We start from the raw sequence: 26,897 nt of genomic DNA on the forward strand, positions 1-26,897 counted from the left end.
CTAGAAAAAAATGTTATGCAATGTATCTCTAACAATATATCAACAATTTTACAACTACCTTGTTCCTACAATGTATGAGGGATACTTCATTTTTTCAGGTATATTTTATAGGTGTACTGTAGAGTATTATCTATCTGTTAGCATCCACAGTTCATCATCCACCCTCTACACAGTTCATTACTTGTCAGTTTTTGACCATAGGAACACTGGGGACCTGATTGTTTAGGTTTTTGTTTGCTTGTTTGTTTGTTTGTTTGTTTGTTTGTTTGTTTTGTTAGAAGACCATTCTAATTTAATCTGGTTGTCAGTGTTGAGGTGCATCAGTTTCTAATAAAGTAATGTGTGTGTGTGTGTGTGTTCGTTTACGTATTTATAGCTATTAATACTAGTTCACATAAAGATTGAATTTTCCTTAAAAGAACAAGAGAAAACCCAGCCCCCTAATATCCTGTTTAAGGGGAAAAAAAACAGATTAATCTGCATTTACCACTATTATGGGTACCTCAACAAAATTATTGTTGTTACAAAAATAGGTTAATGAAAACAACACAGTTCACATAAAAAGAAAATGTCTCTTTAAAATTGGAGTAAAAAGGGAAAAAAATACTAATAGAATTAAATATTTGTCTAATTGGAAAGCTATATCAGCTGCAACTTTGGAAGTTTAGCATTATTGATTTTTGTTTCTGCATTTGTTTTTAAAACCACAGCTGTTAGATCATTGTTGCTAAACAGATTGCAAGAAACTGTCATCATTTTTCAACATCCAGTAGGCTAACAGTACAAAGTTTGGAATTATTTGTTCATCATGCACAATCTATTAGAATCAAAGTCAAGTTTATTACATAAATGTTAAACACAGAGTTATGCTCAAAATTCCTGGTTAAATAATAAAATAATTTAGCACTACTAGTATAAAAATAAATAAATAAATAAATAGATAAATAAATTAAAAAATAAAAATACATTTTCAAATGCTCACAGTAATAGAGTTTTAAGAACATACTTGTCTTATTTGAAATTAAGTTCATATGTACAATAATTCAAGTTCACATCTGAATGATTACAGGATTTTGTACTATGTACTTGAACAATCTGCTTAGGTAGCTAATCAACATTTGATTTTTACATGGTAATCATTTAAATGACAAGAAGGTGATTAGAATGGAACTCTGACCACTGCTGTTTTTATCTTTATGGCATACAGAATACATAGAGTACAGATCACTACCCATGCCACACAAGGGACACATATATACATGCACGAACATGCACGAACATGCACACACACAATCACAAATGGATCTTTAACCCACAATATATAAAGAGGTTTAATGTGCCCATATTTTCTATGTAACTATACTTTTCAGATCCAGTTCATGAAGCTTAGCATGGGGCATCTTAGAAATGTCTCTAGTGTGGACTCACCTCTCTTCTCCATTCCTGCTGTATTTGGGTTATTTCCTGGTATTTTTGAGCTAGTTTGTATATACAATTTATTTTCATTTAAGGCAATTATCTTATGCTTTTTTCCAGAAAGACAATACAATTATGATTGAATACAACATGAGGGTTAAGCACATTGTTAGTGGCCTAACAATGGCAACCTGCTGGTGTGGGGCTTGAATAGACAACCTTCCAATTACTAGTCAAGTACCTTAGTCACTGAGCTACCACTGCAACAAGCTGTGTCTCAATTGATATTAAGTTACATTGTAATATTTTAGTTATACAGGTCAGTTTCTGTTTGACTAGAAAGATCTAACTAGTTTTGTCTCCAAGTGACCTCTTAGCCTATACTATTATGGCCATTAGTTAAATATTGTCAATGGCCAAAGTATTGAAAGACAGTAGCCTATCAGTCTTTTCCTAAAAAATACTCATATAGGTAATAGTACATGTTTTAATCTAGGACATAGGTCACAAATCATACAGTTTAAAAGTATTCTCTGGGCATGCACCCTCTTGAGTAGCCTACTTGGCTTATAACATATAACTTTCTATTAGTTGCAAAAGAAGTACACATATAATTTATAACAATTATTTATTTTCTCTCAAAATGTATGTTTGAAAGGAAGAATACAGCAATAAATTGTATCCCATATGTATCCATGGAACCTAAAACAAGAAAACAAAATTATAAATTGTATTGTACTATTAATGCAGTTGTTCAACATTATGCCCCTGTAATGTGGTTGTTTACATTGAGACATGATAAACAACAAAACACATACAATCTTATAACTCTCCCAGCAGTATTGTATGGTTCCATGCTTGTTTAAATGTTTGGGGTCATGTGTTTCTATGTATCATCGATTCCTACTACAGTTAAGCTCATGACAAGTTATTGCAGACCTGTATGATTATCTAGCAAGAAACCAGTGCTGGTGCACACTACTCTATTACAGACAACAGATTTATGCTTTTTTTTTTTGTTACATTTTTTGTTCAAATAATTTTCATGGTAATTCACACAGTATGCTGAAAATGTGACGTTCTCGAGGTGTATGAGACCATTATGACTCATCAGCACATTTCTAACTGAGTCATATTGAAGACAGAAACCTGCCTACAAATGAAAGTAATTGTAGAATACTTTTGTCATAAAAAATGTCTGGCTCAAACAATCTCGAGTTTCTTTTGGGATCACTATCTATTCAGCAGCTCTGCAACATTGTTTTGCAATTGCCAGGCTGATTTGAAAGAAAGTAATGAGCTCATCGGGCTGGTCCAAAGGTTGTATTCAACTCAGATTTTGTGGCTCAAAGTTCATCCACAGTATGGGTGTGTGCCCATACAGTTGTTTATCCTATATACTGTCTATTAATGAGTGTACTGTCCTTAGTATGTCAACATGTTATAATCTTTGCAATATCCAGTCCCTCTAATCTTTGTCTTATGGAAGTGTTCTTTGCCATCAATATAGTATTTTTACAAACAAACAAAAATTACTTGAAGTAGGTCCTCATGTGCACAAAGGTTCCATTCAAATATTATCATGCTACAACCCAAAATAAATAAATAAATAAATGACTTGGTGGTTCTAGCATGTATTCTTTTGATGTGCCATTGAATAAAGTATTTTCATACAAAAATGTTTTGTTTCATAAAAAATTGGGTTAGAATATAGGGAATATAGAACTAGTATAATAAGCACTCATCCAGTTTAATAAGCAATCACAGAACTACAGTAGTGACAATGGACCATGCACCACCAAAACAGGGGCTGCTATAGTAGTAGTAAGTATAAGGTTGCTAGTTCAAGTCCTACCACAGCCAAGTTGGTCTGTTGGTACCCTGTGCAAGACTCTTAACCCTCAATTGCTCAAGTTGTATTCAGTCCTAGTTGTAAGTTGCTTTGGATAAAAGTGTCAGATAAATTAAATATATATAGCAGGATTTGACTATTAGTGTCATATACTGAAAATGCAGTCTCATTCATACAGATATTGTATCATTTAGGGAAGTATCATCACATTGAGTGTCATGGATAGGATTGTCTGGACATGTTCAAGACTTGTCAATGTCTGACTGAGCCCCATGTGATTTTAGATATATTTTGTGTTAATATTTATTAAAGGAAAACCCAACTGTCAGTCATTTGCATATAAAAAATAGTCAAAGCTTTGTAGCTTTCTAAAGGGAGAACAAACACATGATATACCATATTTATTTATGTTTTTTATGTTTATTTATGTTGAATCAAGAAAATAAAAGTCTTCAAAATAACTAATTTTATGGTCTGTATTTAGCTTTTAAATGCTGTTAGACTACAAACACCAGAAGCAATAAGCAAGGAATGTCTCAGTTTGTGTATTGTTTTGTGTTTTTAGTCAACTAAAACTGCCTTAAAATATAGTTATATTGGACATATATGGCTACAAATACATACCAGTGTAAAATAAACTGAACATAGCTATGGGAAAGAAATAAAGATGTAAAGAAGAACCTGCATGTATTCTAGAGCTGAACAAAATAATATATGCTGTGTATTATTTATGTAGTGTATATTATTTATGCAGTACATAACACATAAAGTAGGGTTGTAGTTTTAACTAGATGGCAAATAGGCATATTACAAGCATGTTTATTATTATAAGCCAGTGTAGCCTTTCTGCTTCCCTTTAATACTGAGCTCACATTAATATATCTTAGGAACTGAGAAGTCACACAACTACTGTTGTGTGTGTGTGTGTGTGTCTGTCTCCAGTAGGATATATTTACTTGGTTTTCAATGATCAAATTTTTAGTGCATGATTAGCCATCATTACTTGATGAATAAGGAACAAATGAGATTAAGAGTTTCTGATTATTGAGCAAGCTTTTGCAAACAGGATGAAAGACCTCACTCATGAAGTTTATTGTGCAACAACATCATAAATCAGTGCAATCAATATAAAGTCCTAGATTCTACAAGCAGTTCATCAAAGTACAATAATGAATATACTAGAGTGGTTTACATATGCTTAGTTTAATATAATTACAAAGCTTAGGCCCAAAGGAAAAAGGCAACTCTTATTCTGGTTAGCAGCTATGACCAGCACATTTCTGTTGGTAGAGCCAAGACCTCTTGCAGGAACATACCTAAGGATCAGTTCATGGAGGTATGATGTGGTAAGCCCATGAACCATTTAAAGGTTATTAAAATCCATTCTAAAAGACAAAGGCATCTAGTGCAGCTGTCTGAGAATAAATGATGTGTGTCAAATTTCATGCTACAGCGTTTTGCATTCCCTGCAAGATAGACATAGAGCTCTTTGTTAGACCAGAAAAAGACAATGAAAGTAGTCTGACAAGTTGACAAAAGCATATGTTTTCACTGTTGAGAGGATGTCTCTTTGGTTATGCGTTCTCAGAATGTTGTTTTGGAAAAAAAAATTACCTATATGGTTTTAAATTGTGCTATATGGAGCTGTCAAAGTAAAATTCAGGTTTTGACACAACCTTTAGTCTTTGCGTATAGATACTCTTAATGTGCCAGTGTATTTGCCATTGTCAATAACAAGAAATTCCAAGTTTTTCTATGTTTAGCTTCAGAACATTGACACATCCAGGATTTAAATGTCATCTATACAATCAAACAGGGAGTAAATAGACTTTTGAATATCTGTGTGACATTGGCAGCAAGGACAGAGAGTGAAAGTTGAGAGAATCTTTATTCTCAATAACAGCTCAACTTAAGTGGACTCAAAACAAAAAGCTGACAATGCAGCATTAATAGCTCAATGCCTTGAAACAAGAGCAAGAACACTGGGAGCTTGAGAACAGATACAGGTATGGTTCCAGGTGTAAGATGACTGGCAAAGCGCAGCACAGATGGCAGGTACCTGTGGGTTTAAATAGTAGGCAAACAAAAAAAGGGCAAACAAGGAACAGGTGTGTGCATTAACTAATAAGTTGGTGATTGGGACTGTGGCAAGTGTGTGAGTGAGTGGGTGTGTCCCTCCTGTGAGGTGCCTGGCGCATCATGACACCGTGGCTAGGGACATATACAGCTATGTACTGTCAGCGTACTGATGGGGAAAAAAAAATCTATTTATTAATTATCCTATTTAATGGCGATAGGTATAGATTTAAATATTCATAGTCTCAGAATTGAACCTTGAGGGACTCCACATTACAAAAAAAAAAAAATAAAAAAATAAAAAAAATCCCAAAACTATAAAACCATTAGTTGGATGAATGAGTTCCAAGCACAGAATCATTTTCACAGCCACTCAGGTAGCATTGTAATAATTAAAAACAGATCCAGAAAGATTTGTAATTATTTAAAAATGACATTGTAGTCAACAGTATCAAAATCTATGTTAGGATCAAAGTAATATTTAAGACAAGATGTTTTCAGTTCTTCTGCAGTTTTTTTTTTTGTGTGTGTGTGCTACTTGAAATAACACTTACTTTCATAACTATGAATTTTATTATTAATTGAAACTTCCAGTGACATATTTGTCTTTTCTGACATGGATTTCAGTGCTATTTATTTATTAGAATGTGAAAATAGCTGCTTGTCTTGCTGACTCTGCATTAAAATTTTATCTTAAAGCCATTTTCACTGTTGTTAAATATCCTGTTTGCTGTGTATTTCCTATAGCAAAATTAGCATTAAATAATGGTGTTTCACTTCTCTTTAAAAAGACTTGTGTAAGGTGGCATTATGCATTTCTTTGTCTTTATCAGAGATCTTGGTGGACTTTTACACACAAATTCAATTGCTAAATCATCAACGATTGAGTTTAATGTTTTTATAAGATATATTATTGCAGAAATACAGTGAAAAACATTTCACAGAGTAATATTCTTGTGAAAAAAGAAGGTATTTGAATGAAAAGATCAATGACCTCTCACTTGCCATGAACTGACCTCTGTTGTAACTTGGACAGCAACTGGGATCGGAAAAGAGCTTCAGTTTGCCTATCAGTGAACAATGTGCAGAACATACAATCTGCAGTATAAACAGGCTCAGAAAAGATACTTTGTTTCCTTTTGCAGAGCTCAGTGGTTTTTAGCTTATCACTGACAGTCCCACATGATCAGATGACTGCAAATTCATAAGCATTTGCATGACTCATCTCAAGTTTACCATGGAAGAAATGGTAATGGATAGGCTTACTGAAAGGTTACTTTTTCTTATGACTTCTCTTAATATCTCTCTAGCCTTTTGTAATTCATTTAAATCTTTGGTGACATCACACTCAATATGAAATGTGCTCATGTTCGAGTCCCAGTGAGCACTTAGAAAACATTTACATTTGCAGCATTTAGCTGACACTTTTATCCAAAGCAACTATGACTGCGTATTTTTGGGGGTTAAAGGCTTTGCTCAGGGGTCCAACAGTGGGGCGGCTTGAACCAGCAACCCTCCAATTACAAGTCAAGTACCTTAACCACTGCACTACACAGAATGGATACATATAATAAAGCATGTATACTTAACATGCATACAAATCACATAAGGCAGTAATTTGTCTAGCACATACCAGCTAATAGTTTAGTCTTTGACAATAGGGATTTTGCTCTGTGGTGTGTGATGCTCAGGTTTAAGGCTGAAAGAGACAGCATTCAATCACCAAACAGGACCTGTGTACTATTGGCTTTTTTCAGAAAGCAAAAACTTTTCCACATTATTAAACCATTATTATTAACTTTCTGACATTTACTGTACATGTTTTAATGAACAGACCTCTATTCATTTTTTTTTTTTTTTACAAATGTTAAAAGACTAAGAAACCATACAGGAACTTAATGATTTAGCTTTCCTGCAATAGCAGATTAGACTTGGCACATGAAAATAAACTGTGTCCAGTCAAAATTATGTTGTTGCTTTTGACAACTGTTCAAGTGTTTTAAAATAGCATTTTATCCAGGTTTTGATACTGACTTTTTTTTACTGAAATAAGAGGACATTTCTTTGAATTAAACTGTGAACCAAATTGGGAAATATGTTATTGTCTGTTTGTATGTCTGTTTTATGAAGTGACTGAACTAAAAGTACCTAAAAACAGCTTATTACACTTCCAGCAACAAGGAGATTTGCTATTTTATTGAGAGCCCCAAAACCAACATTAAAAGGACTGTAAAGGACTGTTGTTAAAAGTCAAGAAGATTCCTTTTGTGTATTCAAATAAGTAGCTAAATTAACTAATTAATAAAAATATCAAATATATGTAGTACATCTATATGACAGATACATAAATAATGTAACAATTTAATTATTATATATGTTAATCTAAAATGTCTCTTTGAAACAACCCTTATGAAACTATGAAAGCTCATTTTATGAAACAAGTTGCCTTTGTCCTGCCACAGAGATGATCATCTGAACTTTGGAGCAGACTACACTGTCTGCTCCTCTAATCTCACCTCCCTCCTTTGTGAAGCTTCTGTGATATATAAGCCCAGCAATAACAGTCAGAAATTAGTCTCCTTAGAGTACTCACCTGTGATTTAGAGGTAAGAGCTTTATTGAACCCACCATGGGGAATACTAAGATCTTTCTTCTGCTGCTTCTGGCCACCATTGTTTTGACTAGTAAGTAGCAGAGTTTATTATTATTATTATTATTATTATTATTATTTTGCTGATATTTAAGGAATTGTACATAGTGTCCTCTCTGTGTGTGTGTGTGTGTGTGTGTGTGTGTGTGTGTGTGTGTGTGTGTGTGTGTGTTTGTGTGTGTGTGTGTGTCTGTGAGAGAAAGAGAGATACTCAGGATGGATGGGAGATGGATGAGCAAAAAAAAAAAGTTTTTCCTCCTGTTTTCACTTCTCTTTAATATTTGTTTATGTATTTTTACATTTAAAAAATAGTTATTTTAATTTGAATATTATAATTTGTTGTAGATGCTCAGGATGATGATGCACCATGCCTTTGTAAGTACCTTGCATTATTAGGATTAAAAATTATTATACTTGCTATCCCAAAGATGACAAATTATTAAAGGTCTGAGGAACTTGCCATCAAGTAATAAATATAGAAATCAACTGAAGTACTGAATAAATGTATGGTCTATTAATTACAAACACAACTGTGAATCCAAAGGCAGAAATGTATTGCAATGCATACAAATACTGTAGAACAGTGATAATTATCTGTTAATTTTTTTTTTTTTTACCTCCGCCTAGTGGCTAAACGATATAAAAGCCTTCACAAGTATGAGTATATTTATGAAACAGAGTCCCTGAATGCTTTAAATGGAGCCATCAATGGTCCCAGAGCCAGCTGCAAGGTATGTAGGCACCACCGAATCTCCTTCAGCTCTTGCAAACTCTGGACAAAATATCCCTGACACTTCTGGTATATTTATAGGTTGAAATTGAAGTTCCTGGCACATGCAATTATGTTGTGCACACGAAGGAGTGTACACTGAGTGAGGTCATCAACACTGATGCAGATGGAAGCCCAGTGTTTGGGCCAGCTGCTGACACAGAGACTTTTAAGGCAGAAATGGAGAAGTATGTCTGCTGATAGTTAAGTTATGCTGGGAGATTTAATGAGTGTTTTTCTGCTTCTGGTTAAGACTCCTCAACCTGAAGTGATTGTTGCTCTAATTTAAAGTTTCCTGGTTAAAGAAATTCATAGTTAAATTTTAATTACATCCAATCAAAAGTTTTCTTCCAAAGAGTTATTCAGTTTTAATTATCTTCATAAATCGGAAGAGCAAAAGACATTGCAATTAATTTACATGTTTACTACTACATTCCTGCAATCTCAGAAAGTGTGAAAGGTTTTTCTTGTGACTGTACATGTCTGAGACTAACAGTATAATATGAGTAGGAAGGGATATACAAGCATTGTGAAATCTAAGTGGGAAAACAAAAATTTTCTAATGCTCAATATAGCATATCTGGCCCTTCTTACTCAGAAATCCATTAAAGGTCACTGTAGAAGGTGATGATGACATCAAGCTCTTTCCTGAGGATAATGAGCTAATAAACATCCTGAACATCAAGAGAGGCATCATTTCTGCCCTTGCAGTTCCTGTGCTTGAAGAGGAGATGAACAAGAGAATGGTCAGTTGATAATTCCCTGGAGTCATGTGAAGGGGAAAATAGATATTACATAAGATGATCAGTGGATGAGATATAGTCATCGTTCATCAGATTACGACAAATGAAACTTTATATAACTAAATCCAACTTTGACCTTGTTTCCAAATCAGCCTACAATTTATGGTCTGTGCAAGACTGAAAACACTGTGAACATCAGGCACGACATTGCCACTGATATCACCATCAGTAGGGACCTGTCCAGATGTGACCATTTCAGGCCAACCCAGGACCACACAAGCCCTCTGGCTCTCATTACAGGCTTGGTGAGTTCTTTGGACTACACAAGGTGTTCTCTGAAGGGTAACAATTTTATTTGCAAGTGATTGTGCAATTATTTTGCAATATTACTCAAACTGAGTGTCTAGCATTACCTGTCTGTATTTTCTGGCAACATCTTTAGTTTGCATACTGTGTTAAAATACTGTCCTCTTCTGTCCTTCAGCACTACCCACTTGCACAGCTGATCAGGAGCAAACAGACATGCAACTACAAATTTGACAATCACCAAAAGCATATGACCTCTGGTGCTTGCACAGAGAACCACATCCTCTTGCCTTTCTCTCACAAGTGAATATATCAAACAACATCTCAAGGAAGGGTGTGTGATATATTTTCACACTTTCGATAATTGTCTCATACTTAATGTCTTGATTATCGACAGGGGTATCGGAGTTACCAATATTGGAAAACAGAAACTATCTCTGTTGGGAGTGACTGAGTACAATGAAAGAGTGTTTGATCACAGTAAGTAACAACTGAGAGGGATATTTGTTATGTCAAAAAATGTTAGTTAATAAAATGACGTACCATCATATTAACAAATGTACTGATTGCGCACCTTCTCTTCTCTGTTAGATGAGGCCAACATGAAGCCCCTTCACCTTGATGCCAGTGTTGATATGAGCCCAATTCAGGACCCAACTGTTGTCTTGGCCATTTTAAGGGAGCTGGCTGGACTTTCCCAAACCAACAATGGGCACAAGAGGGCTTACCTGGCTAATAGGCTGGTAGCTGTGATCCGCAAGATGAATACTAACGCTCTGTCTTTCACATTGCCAAAGGCCTTGGAGATCTCCCCATCACTGACCCTCCAGGCCTTGTTCCAGTGTGGCACCCCAGAATGCAGCAGTGCAATTATGCAAAGCCTGAGGACCACTGGTAGTATCACTATGGAAATTGATGCTGCAGTTTATGCCATGGGAATGATTCTCAAACCCTCACGCATCCTAATAAAGGAAATGCTAGACATGGCCAAGTTCAAGCCAAGCAAACTCATCTACTATGCTACCAGCAATGCTGTGAGGAAGTAAGAGAAATACACATGCACAACATTCTTGTAATGTACTGAACGTCTGATAAATAATTAGTTGCATAACTGTAAATTATCAACTAAGTTATTGGCTCTTATTTCTACTATTTTTTACTATATAATGCTAGGCTCCATAAGGCAGAAGGAAGAGTCACCCCTGAAATTGAGGCAGTGGCTAATTATTTCCTAGATGAGATTGGTGACTGTAAAGGTGACCAGGAGCAGATCTATTTGACCCTGAGGGTAGGTTTATTGTATTTTTATGTGCATTTAATGTTTTTCAGTGAAACACAAAACCTCAAATGGAAACTGACTAAATTAGTTGTAATATTTCATTTGAAAGGTCATTGGAAACATGGCTGCTGCTATGGGTGCTGCCAGCCCTGCCCTGATGTCCTCTGTGATCCAGTGCATTAACCATCCCACTACATCACCTGAAGTTCAGCAGGCTGCCATCCAGGTCTTCAGACTGACCCCTGTCACTGAAGAGGTACAACCTTGCCAACCATTGTACAGCAATGCTTGTTACTTTTGTAATACCCTTAAACCAATCTAACAATATTTTGTGCTTTATACAGGGCAGATTGGTGCTCATGCAGGTTCTCTTGGATAGAAAAGGCTCTGTGCAGAAGCGTGTTGCTGCTTACCTCATCCTTATGAAGGATCCCCAGCCTGAAGAACTCACTCAGTTGGCTGCAGCACTGCCTAATGAAGGAAACCTGCAGGCCAAGAACTTTATTATATCTCATGTCACCAATATTCTGAGCTCTACTGCAACAGAGACCAAAGAGTTAGTGATGCATTAAAAACACAAATACCTTAGTATGCATGAAAGTGAGCAGAGACCATTTACTGTATTTCAATGTTTTTTTTTTTTTTTTTTTCCTGGTACACACCTGTATTTAAAATCTACATTCACGCAAACTCACACTTAAAAATACTTATATTTCATTTAATCACAGGCCTGAAATCCTGCAGATGGTAAACAAAAACTTTTAACTTCACCTCTCTTCTTTGCAGAGTGAGACAGAAGATTCTTGATGCCTTCCAAAGAAATGAAGTTGGAAAGGTCATGGATCCCACCAAGTTTTCTCGCAGCTACAAGATTGGCTCTCTAGAGGGACACATGATTTTTGAGGAAGAAAGCAAACTTCCCAAGGAAGCCATGCTTGAAATGACCCTCAGTGCTTTTGGATATGACATTGACATGTTTGAGGTATCAATAGTTATAACATAATAGTTTATTCTTCATACCTATGAAATATATTTCTCATTTTCACAATTAATTCTTCTTATTTTAGGTTGGTATGGAGGCTAAAGGACTTGAGCCAACTGTCGAGGCCTTGTTTGGTCCTAATGGTTTCTTTCCTGATACTGTAATGAAAACCATTTACTATGCTGCTGATAAAATGCCTTCTCAAGTTAATGAGGTTCTAAAGAGCATGATCCCAGCCCTAAGGAATGACAGAAAAAAGAGACAGGTATTTCATATTTAACAATGTTCTTCACAGAAGATATGTTTGACCTAGTCATAGACCAGTATGTAATTTATGAGTCAGACAATCCAATTCTGAAGAACGGTGATATATGTTGGGGCCCTTACAATTAAAACTGTTAAATGGATTATATTGATTACCTCTCATTCTTGTTGTGGTTCTTTTTGTTCTTCTCTCCTGGTCAAGTTTTGTTCAGAGACAGTTCCATGGCTGATTTTTATGAACCTTTGTCTTTGTAGGTCTCTCAAAATTTAATAGAGGAAATCATCCAAAATGTCAACAAACTAACCAAGGACCTGAAATTTCAAGATAGCCCTGAAGCCATGCTTTATCTGAGGCTGCTGGGTGCTGAGCTTGGCTATCTTAAGACTCAGGATATGGAAGAGATGGCCTACTCTGTGATAAAGATGTTTGAGAACCTCCTTAAGATGTTCCCCAGTGATGTAAGTACAGTTTTACAGATCTTGAGTTAGGAAGTTTGTATAGAAGTAAATATGATGCTATTTAAAAAGCACAATGTCTTGAGGGTGACTGAAATTAACTCTCTAGTCAAGTAGCTATGTAATAGAAAAAAAAATCCAAAAACTGCTCAATTGCAAAGATAATTAGACATGAGGTATAACTCATAACTGTAACGAATATGCTGACCCGAGTGCCAATGGGCGTGGAGCAGGATGCACAGACTCCCTCGATAAAGTGAATAATTTATTAACGAAAGACGTGTACAACACTGGTGGCACTCATACACAACATTAACAAAAGACATGACTTCCATAGTTAACAAAACACACAACGCAATAACAATTAACAATGACTACATACGTGTTTAATATATAACAGCAGACTAACAATGACCAACACCATACACACACTAGCGGAGATTTAAATAGACGCGCCATGAAACCCCGTGCAGGTGCGCGCAATCACAAAAGACATGGCCACAAACAAGGTGAACCCTCCTGCACGTGGTCGTACCACGTGACTTGGGGGGGGGGGGGCGTTGTGGGGGTGGCGCGTCCCGTGACAATAACACATTTATAAACACAAAATTTGTTACACATCCTTATTTTGTCTGTAAAGCTTTTTTCAAAAGACTACTGAAAAACAAGTATACTTGCTTTAGATTGTGTCTATTTTTTAAGTGTTAATTTAGGAAATATGCACTTTTCAAATACTCAGTGTTTGGATTACATTTTTATGTATTAAGATGGAGTCAAGCAGAATGTGATTCATGACTGTTTATCTCTTTTATCTCAAATTTCAAAACCACAGAAGTATAGATAGACTATAGATGTTGGTAGCTATATTTCACTTAGAAAGGAAAATTCAGTGTGTATAATATTTATTCTCTAATTGACAGTTCATCAAGAGTTTGCTCTCAAGTGTTGACAATGAACTTTTCATTCATTACATCTTCATGGATAATGAATTCTACCTGCCCACTGGCATGGGTGTCCCACTGAGAGTTGCTCTGTCTGGCATCTTTACCCCCGGGATCAAAGGAGGATTGAGAATTCTGCGTGATAGCGTAAATTAAGCAAAATGTTCTTTGTACCTTTCTAAAATAATCAAGTATCTATTTAATGCTTGGGTTATGCCAATATGCATCTACTACTATGCCCTTGATTTAATTTACAGGGTGAAATTGCTTTCATGCCATCTGCTGGTGTGGAGTTTGTGACTGAGATTGGTGCTCACCTCCCAGATTATGTTCACTCTGGCCTGGAGGCCCACACCAACATCTACCATGAGAGTGGTCTAAGAGCTAAGGTTTCTATGACCCACAGTCAGATCAAGCTGACCATCCCTGCTATTGACAGCCCATCTAAGATCATCAGTGTTACGTGAGCTAATATAAAAAAACTGTTTAAAATATCTTTATCTGTGTCCTAATTTTTATTACATTGTCAATATATTCAAATATTATTACATAAACTAAGCATAACTCTTTATTATTTTTGAATATGTTTAGCAACTCCCTGGTGTCTGTTGCTGGTGCTCAAATGAAAACAATTCCTGCCATGGGGGAGTCTGTTGATGTGGAAAAATGCACTCTTCTCATCCCGGGTCTGAAATGCTGTAGTATCCTTGTATACTCAGATGCCAGGTTAAATGATGCCTCCCCATATTTCCCCCTCACAGGTGATAGCAAGTAAGCATAAACTACACTGGATCTTATTATTGTACACAGTTTTATTATCGCCAAACTGTTTTTTATCTGTATGCTGAACAAGCTCTTTATCTGCCTAGAATGGCCATTGAACTACACCCTGCTGGTGAGATCTCTGAGTATACTGCCACTATTAAGTATGCACACAAGAAGAAGGTTGACAAAGTAACAATTGATGTGAAAGCTGAGGGTAAGACACAAAATAACTGTTACAAATCCACCAAAAATGTATTAAGCCTTTGAATCTAAAATCGTGTTATTTCTAACTTCACTGACTCCAGGAACACCCTTTGGGGCCTCAGCTAGCATGATGTTCAACAGAAAGAATTATATTGTCTCTGCTGGTATTGAGATCCCTGACTATGACATTGAGGCTGGAGTTAGAATTGGTGATGTTAACCTGAACACTAAGGACAAAGACAAACATTCCATACAGATTGACCTTCTAAACAAAAATATCATCCAGGCATCACTGATTGGCCAGGCAAAGTGCGTATATGCAACAAAACTGACCTCACATCTGCTTATGTATGGAATTCTCACCAGACCTAAAAATGTAAATCCTCTCTTCTAGGATTGAGGCACTGAAAGATGCTATGCTGCAGGTACAGCTTCTTGTCCCTTCTCTTCAGACTGATGCAAAAGTGACTGCCAGTCTTAATTGTGCAGAGGATTTGAGAGTGGAGCTTAAGAGTGACTTCAGATTCCTTGAGACCTCTTCTGTGCAGAAACTCACTCTGGAATATGGTACCTGTTTGATAAGTTTCACATCAATAATCTAACTCAAAGAGGGCTGTTGTAATGGTGATAGGAACTGCTGTCCTGAAAACCAATTACTGTGGTTCAAGAAAGATATTTAAATATTGTTCTGTTTTAGATGATGAGAAAATCAAAGCAGAGATCAAGTCAGATGTGAATTGTGAAACTCAGAACATCACTCCCAGACTTGATGCAATGAAAGCACAGCTAAGTGACCTCCTTGATCAGCATATTGGCCAGGCAAAAACGAACATCCGTGATGTGTGGACCTCAACAATTGAGGTAAGTTTTCTTTCTAAATTTTCCCTAATTCAATTAAAGATGTGAAAAACTACTTTAAAAAAAGAGAGGAAATACAAATTAGCCAGTCTTCAATTTCAGAACAAGTAGTCCAATTAGTTTTCACAGAAATCTAAAACAAGAGGCCAGGCTCATGTATTGAATACCAAACCAGTTACATAAAGTTACCAACTAGTTACCAAACTAGTTAGACCCAAAACTAGTTACGTAAAGGACCATTTTAAAACACCTCTAAACATTAATTTGCTTCCTTTCTTAGCAGTGTATTTAACACCTGCAGTGTCTTGTCAGACAGTATATTGTCTTTTTATGTTTACATTATAGGAAGCTATATTGGTAACTCTGTGTCTACAAATTATATAATATATAACAAAGTTGGACCCTGTGTAACCTAAGTGCCACACTTCCTGTTACCTTTTTAGGTTACAAATACCTATCTTGAAGCTTGTAGGATCCCATTTCTGGAAAACATAAGAGTCCCTGCCTTGACAGAAATTAATCTCCCTGAGAGGCTATTCTTGAATATGTAAGTGAAGAAATTATTTAGTGAACCATTTTTTTTGGTTTGCTTATTGTATTATCCCATGACAACAAAATTAAAAGTAATATTAATCAAATCTGTCTTTTATGATTAAAAGCAAATAACTGTTATGTACTAATATTTACCATACTCTATTAAAATAATAACACAAACTTTCTTTGAACAGTGAAGCTGGTGCCAAGTACCACTTTGGTGATCGATACGACACCATTATCTTCTCTGTACCTTTTGGTGGTAAATCTTCTAGAGATCTGAACTTCCCTCCCGCTCTCACCACACCAAAACTGGCTGTGCCTCAGCTTGGTCTAGAAGTTGCCTCCATTAAAATTCCTATTCCTGAGATATTTGTCCCTGAGACATTGACTGTATCTCTCCCCCTTTTTGGAATGGCAATATTGACAGGTAAGCTTAGTAGCAACCTCTATAACTTGGAAGCAATTGCGTCTGCTCTCAGCGAACCTGCTCAGCACCAAAAATATTCTGCCAAGGTTGAAGTAACTGGAACAAGCCCTATGGATCTCCTCTCTCTTAGAATTAAAGGTCTGTAAATTTTGTGGAACTGTTTAATTCTATTTATCAGTTAATGAGGTCTACAATCTGGTTAAACTTGATAACTTGATCACTAAAATACATTTGTCTTTGCACAGGATTTGGCCTGCTTACTGGAACCTCACATGATACTCTAAAGGCAGAGATAAGCAGCGCAGTCAACCACAAGTTCATTGATGCAACACTCAGCATCACTGAGGAAATTGCAATGGTGGAGAAGATCAGTATAAAATCAAGCAGTAAAATTGAAGTCGCCAGTCTCTATGATGCAAAGTTCTCTATGGAGCATACAGGCCAAGTGGGAGTCAATACAAAAGAAATCTCTGGGGATTACAACTTGAAGGGATCCTTTGTGAGTGGCCCTATTTATGGTGATGCAACCCTCACACAGTCACTTATTTTACTCCCATTCAAGCCAGAGGCAAGGATTCATTCTTCAGTAAATGTAGATTCAACACCTTTCCAGGCTAAGAATACCTTTATAGCAACCTTCGCTAATGGAGAGCTGTCAGTTCAATCAAACACAGCTGCATTTGAGGATAGATTCATGCACATTGCTGAAATCACATTCATGGAATCCAAGTTTGCTGCAAAATCAAATACTAAGGCATTTGCTCTGGGCTGGCAGGTACAAAATATTGCTGAATTCGGTGTTGGTAGAGATGTCAACATCAAAATTGAGACCAAAACCAGCCTTTCAAACATTCCCCCACTGCATGAAAATTTCATCAATTCCCTGATTATTGCAACTGTGGATGGTAATGGTTTAGTTGTAAAGAGTAATGCTTCTGGCAAGATAGCTGATTACAAAGCTAACCATAAAGCCAGCCTCACTTTGAACAGAAATGGTCTGACTACCAATGGTATTACCTCACTGAACAGCCGATTGACTCTGAAGAACACTTTCACTGGTAACCTTGATTCTTCTAAGGCTTCTCTATCAGTTGAGACAGAGGGGAAATTTGCTGGTGTCCATTTTGGTAATGCCAACTCTTTGTCTGCCTCTATGTCCTCTGTGGCTTTAACTTCTAAGTCTGATGTCACTTTTGCCCAGGATTTGTGGTACCGATATGATATCGCTGTTCAGGCAGAGCCTTACTCTGCTACTGTGATCATCAACAACGACCTGAAGATTCTTCCTATCAGAGTAAACAGTGAAGCTGTGTTTAAAGTAGGACCTTACAAAGTTGATCTGATGGGTAATCTGAAGCTTGGCTCTGGTACAGAGGAATTGAAACACACCTATGAGATCAGGTATGCAGAGTTGACAGCAACCGCTAAGTGCAGTACCACTGGAAAACTCTTGGGAGCTCATATGAGCCACAACACTGAAATGGAGATTTCTGGACTCAGTGCCAGGATCAACAACAATGCTCGCTTTAATTCCCAACCTGTCCGATTCAGCACCACCCTCCAAGCTACAGCTGTTCCATTTAGCTTCAACATTCATGCCCTTGCAAATGGTGATGGAGAGCTGTACTTGTATGGAAAGCAGAGTGCTCAGGTCTATACTAAGGTCCTTTTGAAGGCAGAGCCACTTGCCCTTGCACATTCTCATGAATGCAGGGTCTCAACCACACATGAGCTGAACGGTGGTGTCAATATTGAGACTAACTTTGACAATAAGGTTGACACTCTGCTGACACCTTCTGAACAATCAACCATAGTAAAAGTGAATTCTAAGATAAACAGCCTTGTGATCGATCAAGAACTCAGTGCTTATAACAATCAAGAGAGGATTGGACTGGAAGTGTCTGCTGCTAATGAAAATAAAGAATATTCTTTATCCGCTTTTGTGAAGTATGATAAGAATGCAAACAACCATATCATCAACTTGCCATTTATTGAGGGTGTGCCTGTGGTCCTGGATAGCATCAGAATAACATTAGTAAATATGGCTGAGGCCTTGCACAATTACATAAAGAGAGAAGACGTCATCATTGAGATTCAGACCCTTCTACAGCACTTCAGTCACTTTGTGACTGACCTGAATTTTGAGGAACGCACTGTCAAAATTAAACAGGACCTGATTACATTCATTCAGGACTGTGGTATCACAGTTGAGGATCTTGAGGCCTCTATGATGAAACTGAAGACTGTAGTCCAGAATATTATGGCTGACTTAGGTACTCATGCTATTGAATTGGAGGGAATTGTGAAGGAAATGATTGAGAGTGGAACCCTGTCTGACACAGCGGTCCAGAAGCTAACCAAAGAGCTTACTGCCCTCAATGAGAAATATAACATCATTGGTATACTCATTTCTGTCATCGAAGCGATTGAGGATGTGATCAAACAGATTAATATGATGAAAATAAAGGAAAGCAGTATGGCCTTCTTGTATGATCTTGATGAACAATATACCATAAAGGAAAAGCTAGAGCAGTTTTTGAGTGAATTGAAGCAGATGGCTGCAAATTTTGATGAGGCCACGTTTATTGAAGATATGGAGAACTTAATCATCTCAGTCAATATTCATACTTACACAGAGCATCTGATTGCTAATTTTCCCACTGAGGAGATTAGCAAGGTGGTGGATACACTAAAAGAGTTGATTACTGAATTGGATGTCCTTGAGAAGTGTAAGATTATCTGTAGCAATGTGAGAGAATTTCTTCTAAAATATAAGGTTGATAAAAGAATTAAAGCATTTCTGGATAAGACTGTGGATCTAATCAAGATGTTCAAGATTAATGAAACAGTTCGAATCCTTGCTAACACCCTGAAATCCATTCAGACCCCTTTCACACATATGATGGATGATGCCATCAGCTATTTGAAGAAAAATGAAGTAAAGCAAATGCTTGAAGATCTGAATGAGAACCTTGATGTTTTCATAAAAAGGATGAGGTCATTCAATTACAACTTATTTGTGGATGAAGCCAATCAAAAAATCATTGAATACACAACTGGAATTAACAAGCTTATTATGTCACTTGAGCTCCCTCAAAAGCTTGAGGCGTTGAGAGAATTCATTAACTATGCCTTGATGTCTGTATTTGCTTTATTAGAAGAGCTGAGCGCAGTCAAAGTCACAGATGTCATAAGTCTATTGAAAAACATCATTGATAACGTTATCCTTGATGACATTAAAGAATTTGCTAAAACTATAAAGCAGAAAGTTACTGATATGGACCTCAGAGAAGACATTCTCCAGGCTTTGCAGTATGTGAGTGATATGTATACCAAGGGCCTCAGTGTTCTCACTGATGCATTGAATGATATTGTTGAGGTTGCCAAGAAAGTCCTTGGTGATCAACTAATTTTCACAGAGCTGAAACAAATCTTTGAGGGAGTTGTCAATGGCCTGAAAACAGCGGAACTTGAGCTTCCTTCTTTTACTGTCCCACTCACTGACCTTGCCATTCCCTCTACAAAATTCAGTTTGCACCAACTGCAGGAAGCTGGATTCCCAAAACAACTCGACTTCCCACGGTTCACTATTCTGGGATTTCACACTGTTCCATCAGTTACCATCACATGTGCCGATATCAAGCAGAGAGTTATAGATTTAATTAACTTCATTATTAACTTTGAAATTGAAATGTTCTATAATAATGCTTACATTGGAGAACTCAGAATATACTACTTGCCAAACCTTTCTGCCATTACTCTGCCAAAGATAACTTTTCCAGAGATTTCCTTCCCTTCTATCCCCAAATTAAGTGGTAAGCATTTCCTTGACGTTCCTCTTCAGATTCCTGAGATCAAGCTGCCTAAAATCCCCAATGCAATTGTGGTGCCTGCCTTTGGAAAGTTCTACAGTGTAATCAACCTTCATTGCCCCTTTTACACCCTCAAGATCACTACTGAAATTCAGAATTCAACTGAAAATGAACAAATGCACCATTTTACAGCATTTATTACCTCTGTTGGTAAATCTCCTAGCTTTGATATTCTCAGCTATAATCTAGATTCCACTGCCCATATTGGTATCCCGAAAATGAGCCGTGTGGTTATTGCAGAGACCTTAAAGTTTGTACATAGTACCCTGACTGTTGAACACCAAGCATCAGTATCCTTCTATGGCCTCGCTGCTCAGGCTACTGCCCAGACAACTGTGAAGGCAGTTACTACACCATACAAGGCAGACATTGTTAACAAAGCTTTTTTTGCTGTAGAATATGGAATGTCAGCATCTCTTGATACATCTTACAAGCACCAAGTGGACATTCCCTTCCTTTCACTGACCAGCGAGGCTGCTCTGACACAGTCAGCAGTTACTTCACAGAAAGGTACCAGTATCAAACTAACTGTTGCAAATGTAGGCACTGGCAAATACACTATTCTTGACTACTCTGATGAAGGCACCCACAAGAGTGAACTAAACTTTGCTATGGATTTAAAAAATGTAAAACTCACCTTTACCACTAATACAGATAGTGCCACACTGAAATTTAAGGAGACACTGAAGGTTGAATCCACTGAACTGAGCTACATTAACTTCCATGGCCAAATTGAGACTAAAGCTCCATTCATTATGAACAGCCTCGTGGTTGCATCTGGAAATGCTCAACTTCGAGATATGAAGGTGGAGGTTCATGCAAACCACAGCACAGAACTTAATGGACTTGTAAGTGGTACCCTTTCCAATTCTATTAACATCATGGCATGTCCTACTCAGATCACTGCTCATTTCAAGAACAAAGGTAATGGCAAAATCAGTCTTCAAGAATCCTTCTCTGCCAAGATTGATCTTCAGAATGACTATGATGTTATTATCAACACCAAAAAGCAACACATCAACAGCATGGCAGATGTGCACTTCAACCAGCACAAATATAGCTATAACTTCACAGTTGACAACAACAAAACTGAGACAGGTATTTATGCTGTGGTAAAAGGAGAGACTGACCTTAAATTCCTGACTTTTCCTATCAGCATTCCAGAAATGGTGTTACCAGTATTCAATTTTAAGATCCCAGCCATCAATGAGTTCAACTTGTATGAATCTACTCACCTTAAGAACCTTTTGACTACTACCAAACAAAGCATTGAAATGAGTGCAAAAACTGTGTACCAAAAAAGCAAGTTTGCACCAATTGACAATCTTGGCATTATTAGTGTTCCTGCTTTTGGTAACCTATTTTCTGAATTTTCTTTTAAATCCGCAATTTTTAACCTAAATGCCAATTCAAGAATAAATGGAGATGATGACCTTGTCATCTACATCGCTGCCACGTCCGCCTCCATCCTTCAAGCACTGAACGGCAAGCTTGAAGGGACCAGCAGTCTAACATCAAAAAGAGGACTGAAATTGGCTACTGCTTTATCTTTGGAAAATGCTCACATTCAGGGAATCCATGAAAGCTCTATAATTCTGAACACAGATAACCTGGAGGCTGCAGTAGCTGTGACCACAGTTGCAAAGCTGAACCTGCCCATCCTCACCTTTGATGTTAACTACAAGATGCTTGCAAACACCAAGGTACAACCAAATGCTGCATCCACACTGACAGTCAAACACACATTTGACCTTCCTTTTATCAAAACTGCTGGAAGTGGCAATGTTGAACAAACCTTGAAGCTTGCTGGAGCTATTTCCTTTATTGCTGTTGAGTCTACCACAAAGGCTAAAATTGATGGAACACTTTTAGGAACTGGCACTATGAAGGGAGGTCTGGATAATGATGCAACTATCTACATGAATGGTGAAAGGTGGCGTTCCAAAGTGAAGACTGTTGGTAATATAAACGTTAATCATGGAGATCTCAAACTACAGTTTGGTGTTGATGAAAATCTGGACTTCGAGGCAGCCCTTTACCATGTGTACAATGTTCTCAGTATTGTTTCCAACAATGAAGTTAACATTGCATCCTTTTACACAAAGGGTACACATGTTACCAAAGCCACAATTGATTTGGATCTAATGGGTTCCTTGGCTGCTGATGTGGAATTTGACCTGTCTCAGCCAAGCTCTCTTGGTGAACTCATTATGTATGAGAAGACAGTTGTTGATTTGAGATTCTCCAAGCAGAAGATTTCCTACCTCACAAAAATAGTCTCTCCAGTGCACACCACAAATATTGCTGTAAATGCAAATGGCAATGCACCAGTCTATAAAATTGATTTCACATCCTCAGCTAAATCTCCATTTCTGCTCCTGGATTATGATCTGGACAGTAAGTATTTTTAAGACATTAAATTCATTAAAGATGATGAGCCATGTTTACTACAAATCTTCCCCCATTTTCCTTTTTATTAATCAAACCATTAATTCATTTTGCATTTAACATGGTCATATTGTTTTGATTTGTATGTGAGTGTTAAAATGCATTTAATCGATCACACTATAATTTGTGCTTTGGTGCCTTGATTTGCAATAGGTTATATCAGTACTGAAATGGAGAAAGAAGGACTCAAAACAATAACCAAGGCTTTCCTTGAACATGATGATTTTACATTGGACTTTATTAGTATTATTGCCTTAAGGTAAGATTCAGTTCAATTCAGTTGTTTTTGTTAAAAATGTACTGTCAGTATATGTATACACAAGTGTATGGAATACTGTATTGCAATTTTATATTACCTCAGGTGCAGCATCAACATACAAAATAGCATTTTGTTTTATTTATGTTCAATATGTATTAAATAGATATATTTATTTACAAAATAACTTTAAAAATTGACATGGTATCATCACTTTTTCTTTAGCTGTATGAATAGTAATCATACATCTTTATAAATTGCATTTTAGTGATCCTAGCCACACACTGAATGTGAACATCACCAGCCCAACTTTCACTGACATGAACCTTCGATATTCTGCTCGCAAAGATGGAATCAGTGCTTCAGTTTCCACCCCATCTACAGGCTTTCTTGGTTTTCAGCTTCAGGGCAATGTTTCATCTGAGTTAAATGCACGTCTCTATGGCCGTTATGTGGTTAGTAACTTTTAAAAATCATTTCTATTTAACTTTATAATTGATTTATTGTGTGCACATTGGCTGCTGCTTTTCATTGGTGTATGAGTGACTGTAAAAGCTAGTATATACATGTCTGTAAAGCATCACTGAGTATGAGAAAGGAACTATATAAATGTAAATAATAATAATAATAATAATAATAATACACAATTTATATTTTCTTTGCCCTAATTGCTGTTTTTCTTTACAGTCTATGCCTGAAAATGATGTAGACATTCTAATCATAAGGCTTGTTACAATGGAAGATGAAAAAATATTTCACACAGATTTCAGGGAGGAAGCACCCAGTGAGTTGATCCGGGGCTTGCAGGCGAGGATTCCTGCCATCACTTCTGCCATTACTAATTTTGCTGAAAAATATGGCATTGTGAGTGTCATCAAAAGACTGAGGACAGCCATTGTCCATGGCATTACTGAAGCTTACACTGCTGCTTCCAGCCATTCTCTTAATCTTAGCCAGTTGTCTATCCTCTACAGAAATATAATTGTTCAGTACCAGAAGGCCATTCAAAGTCTACTTAATGCTGTAGTCAAATTCCTGAGGGAAACCCAGATCATACTGCCTGGGATGGATGAAACCACTTTGCCTGAGATATGCCAGAAAGTCATAATGAATGCTGCCATAGTGATGGAACAGATTGTGAAGGCCATCACTGACAACCTGGATGCTTACCTCAATTCCATTTCTGAAACCATTGATACTGTCCAAGTTCACCTGCCTTATGGTGAGGTCATAACTGGAGAGCAGATTTTTGATTATGTGAAGAGAACCTTGAAGAATGCTCTGACCCACACTGTGAACATTCTAAAGCATATGGAGAGCCTTGATGTTGTTCTTGAGAGACTGAGCCACACCCTCCAGCAGGCTGTTCAGAAAGCACAGGATTTTGTTGATACCATTGAATCTGATATTATCGATGCTGCTGTTGTGTACATCAATATATATTACATTAATATTGTCATCATGATCAAGAACTGGATTAAGAAAATTGATGCTGTGCTGACCATTGATGAGTTGAATGCAACTGCAGAGTTCTTATTGGATCTTATCCATGGTTAATAAGCTCAGTGATGAAAAGCTTCCAACAGAGCCTGAAGCCTTGTTTAAAATTCAGGATTTTGATCTCAAAATTGAGCTTGTTTTCCTCTCAGTGAGAAAATTGGTCTGAACGAACTTTCTTAGTGAAGGGCAAATGAAGTGCACAATTAACTCAAGAACCATATAAACATGTAATACATGAAATCAGTGCTATCTGGCACACCTTGATAACATTCCATTTTATTCTGTTTGTGTAAATGACAATTCATATATCGGCATCTTTGTTTACCTCTATCACTTATGTCCAAAACACATAATGGAATGATTTAAACACAATAAAAACCATGTTTTGTGCAGTGAATTGTATTGTTATTGTATTAACAATTGTTTTACAATTTAATTCAATATAACTTAGTATGAATAACCCACATCTGGAGACTAATTACAGTATATCTGTCAAACCTACAGTGCAATTACAGCTCTCCAAATGTGAATCTCAAATATAGCTGGAGCAGTGTTAACTATGAATTATACCTGAGAATACACTGCTGTGAATGAAGATCTTGTTATATTATTATATTAGTCAGAACATAAAATTGTAATGTATAAAAAAAATGCAACGTTTGGACTTGAACCAAGACCTCTACTATGTTCTCAGGATTTCCATCACCAAATTTCCATGTCTCTTCTGTATCAGTTTTTTAAAAGAATCCAACCACCAGTGGTCCTGGAGAGAAATGGACAACTGGAGATTTATGATAGCAAATGGTTACCATTCACAATTTGCTCTAGTTTGTAATTGTTCGCCTATAAAATACATCTAGAAGTTAGGCATCAGGCGATCGGCCATCAGCCATAGAGGGATAATCCATAGCATAAAGGAGGAAAGCTAAGTCTCATGGATGGAACTAACACAAGAACAATAGGGAACAGGTAGGAGGGGGCATAACTGATGATGAGTAGGATGACAACTATGAGGGCTGGAGGGTGAGAGCAGGCAAGGCAGAGAGAGTGACAGCCAGGGATATAGGAGGATATACAGACATGCAATATAGGGGGTTCTCATAAATAATAAGTGATCTTATATCCCAACATTATCTAACCAATAAAGTATCAGCAAATCTTACAACAGAATGCCAGGGCTTATGACCATGATCTAAAACTCTGAAGAGGGTGGCACATACAATATGACCATAATCCAAAAAAAAAAAAACAACAACAAAAAAAAAGAGTAAATAAACAGCTCACTAATATATATTAATTTAGAATTGCTTAATTAAAGTCCCACTGGAATGCAATCTGAAGCAGGTCACACCAGCACGATGGTTGAAAAAATACATGTCCTGAAACAGTTGGCCAAATTGGCCAAAATGCCTTCTATTCACTGCACTGGACTGATCAGCAACTGTGGAAATAATTTAGCTGAGGTTATTAAAGGCTAAGCACCACATAATGGACCTCCCTGAAGATTTCACGTTGTCTTAGCTACTGAAAAAAAAGTGAATTAAAAAGAAAATAACCTGCTCATTTCTTTAAAAATGCCGAATTAATGTAAATTGATGGGAAAACCCGAAGTCGCTCCGGAAATTCCAGAAAGTTGCAGTGATGACACTGGTGGACAGCAGTGAACAACGCCATGACAAACAGCATAATAATGACTTTGACTGCGAATTTTCCACTTCTGGTTCTTAAAATATTTTTAAATGTACCGAATCTGCGGTGACAATGGGGCTGACTGTATATAATAACAGTGAAATTCAATCATTTATATTTGAGCCAGAGATAGAAGAAGTTGCACCAGAGAGCAACAAACAACCTGACCCAGTGGTCAGAATTTTGTGTTAGCCATTATACTGAAAACTGATCCTAAAAGTAAAAATCGTTACTACTTACAAGTAGTCTTGTCTGTTAACAATTACTTATAGCAGGGGCGTTTGATTAGCTAGCTAGCTGCTGGTTACATTTCTCAATTTACTAGCTTGTCATGTATCTAGCTAGCTAACTAACTAACTAGGTGACTAACTAACTAACAGTGATCCCTTTTGCTAATAACCAATGTCTTAGCTGAGCTAGCTAATGCAGTTGCTTTAGTGATGTAATATGTGTTTTTGGTAGGTTAAGCATGTGTGTAGGTTATATGTGTCTAGCCTTAAAATGTATGCATTATGAATTTCTAACGCTAACTCTGTAAAAACAAATAAACTGACAGTGTTAACCAGTCAAGCGTTTGGAAAGTTGGATTGTTATGGGAAGCGTGGCT

General features: G+C 36.8%; 1 protein-coding gene across 1 annotated transcript; it reads left to right on the top strand.

Annotated features, from left to right (window-relative positions):
- The first annotated feature begins 7,973 nt into the window (after positions 1–7,973).
- apobb.1 (apolipoprotein Bb, tandem duplicate 1) lies at positions 7,974–24,658 on the top strand. Its single transcript, XM_026999050.2, has 29 exons — positions 7,974–8,028; positions 8,340–8,369; positions 8,622–8,725; positions 8,806–8,951; positions 9,362–9,509; positions 9,659–9,811; positions 9,991–10,115; positions 10,210–10,292; positions 10,404–10,854; positions 10,986–11,100; positions 11,201–11,347; positions 11,436–11,647; positions 11,878–12,073; positions 12,159–12,338; positions 12,593–12,796; positions 13,714–13,881; positions 13,992–14,197; positions 14,326–14,505; positions 14,604–14,713; positions 14,805–15,012; positions 15,098–15,270; positions 15,401–15,564; positions 16,005–16,108; positions 16,290–16,663; positions 16,771–18,966; positions 19,165–22,794; positions 22,999–23,104; positions 23,370–23,556; positions 23,789–24,658. The coding sequence occupies exons 1-29, from the start codon at positions 7,974–7,976 to the stop codon at positions 24,656–24,658; spliced, it is 11,025 nt and encodes a 3,674-aa protein (XP_026854851.2).
- Positions 24,659–26,897: the final 2,239 nt, after the last annotated feature.

The sequence above is a fragment of the Electrophorus electricus genome, chromosome 3, assembly GCF_013358815.1.
Source record: "Electrophorus electricus isolate fEleEle1 chromosome 3, fEleEle1.pri, whole genome shotgun sequence".
NCBI lineage: Eukaryota > Metazoa > Chordata > Actinopteri > Gymnotiformes > Gymnotidae > Electrophorus > Electrophorus electricus.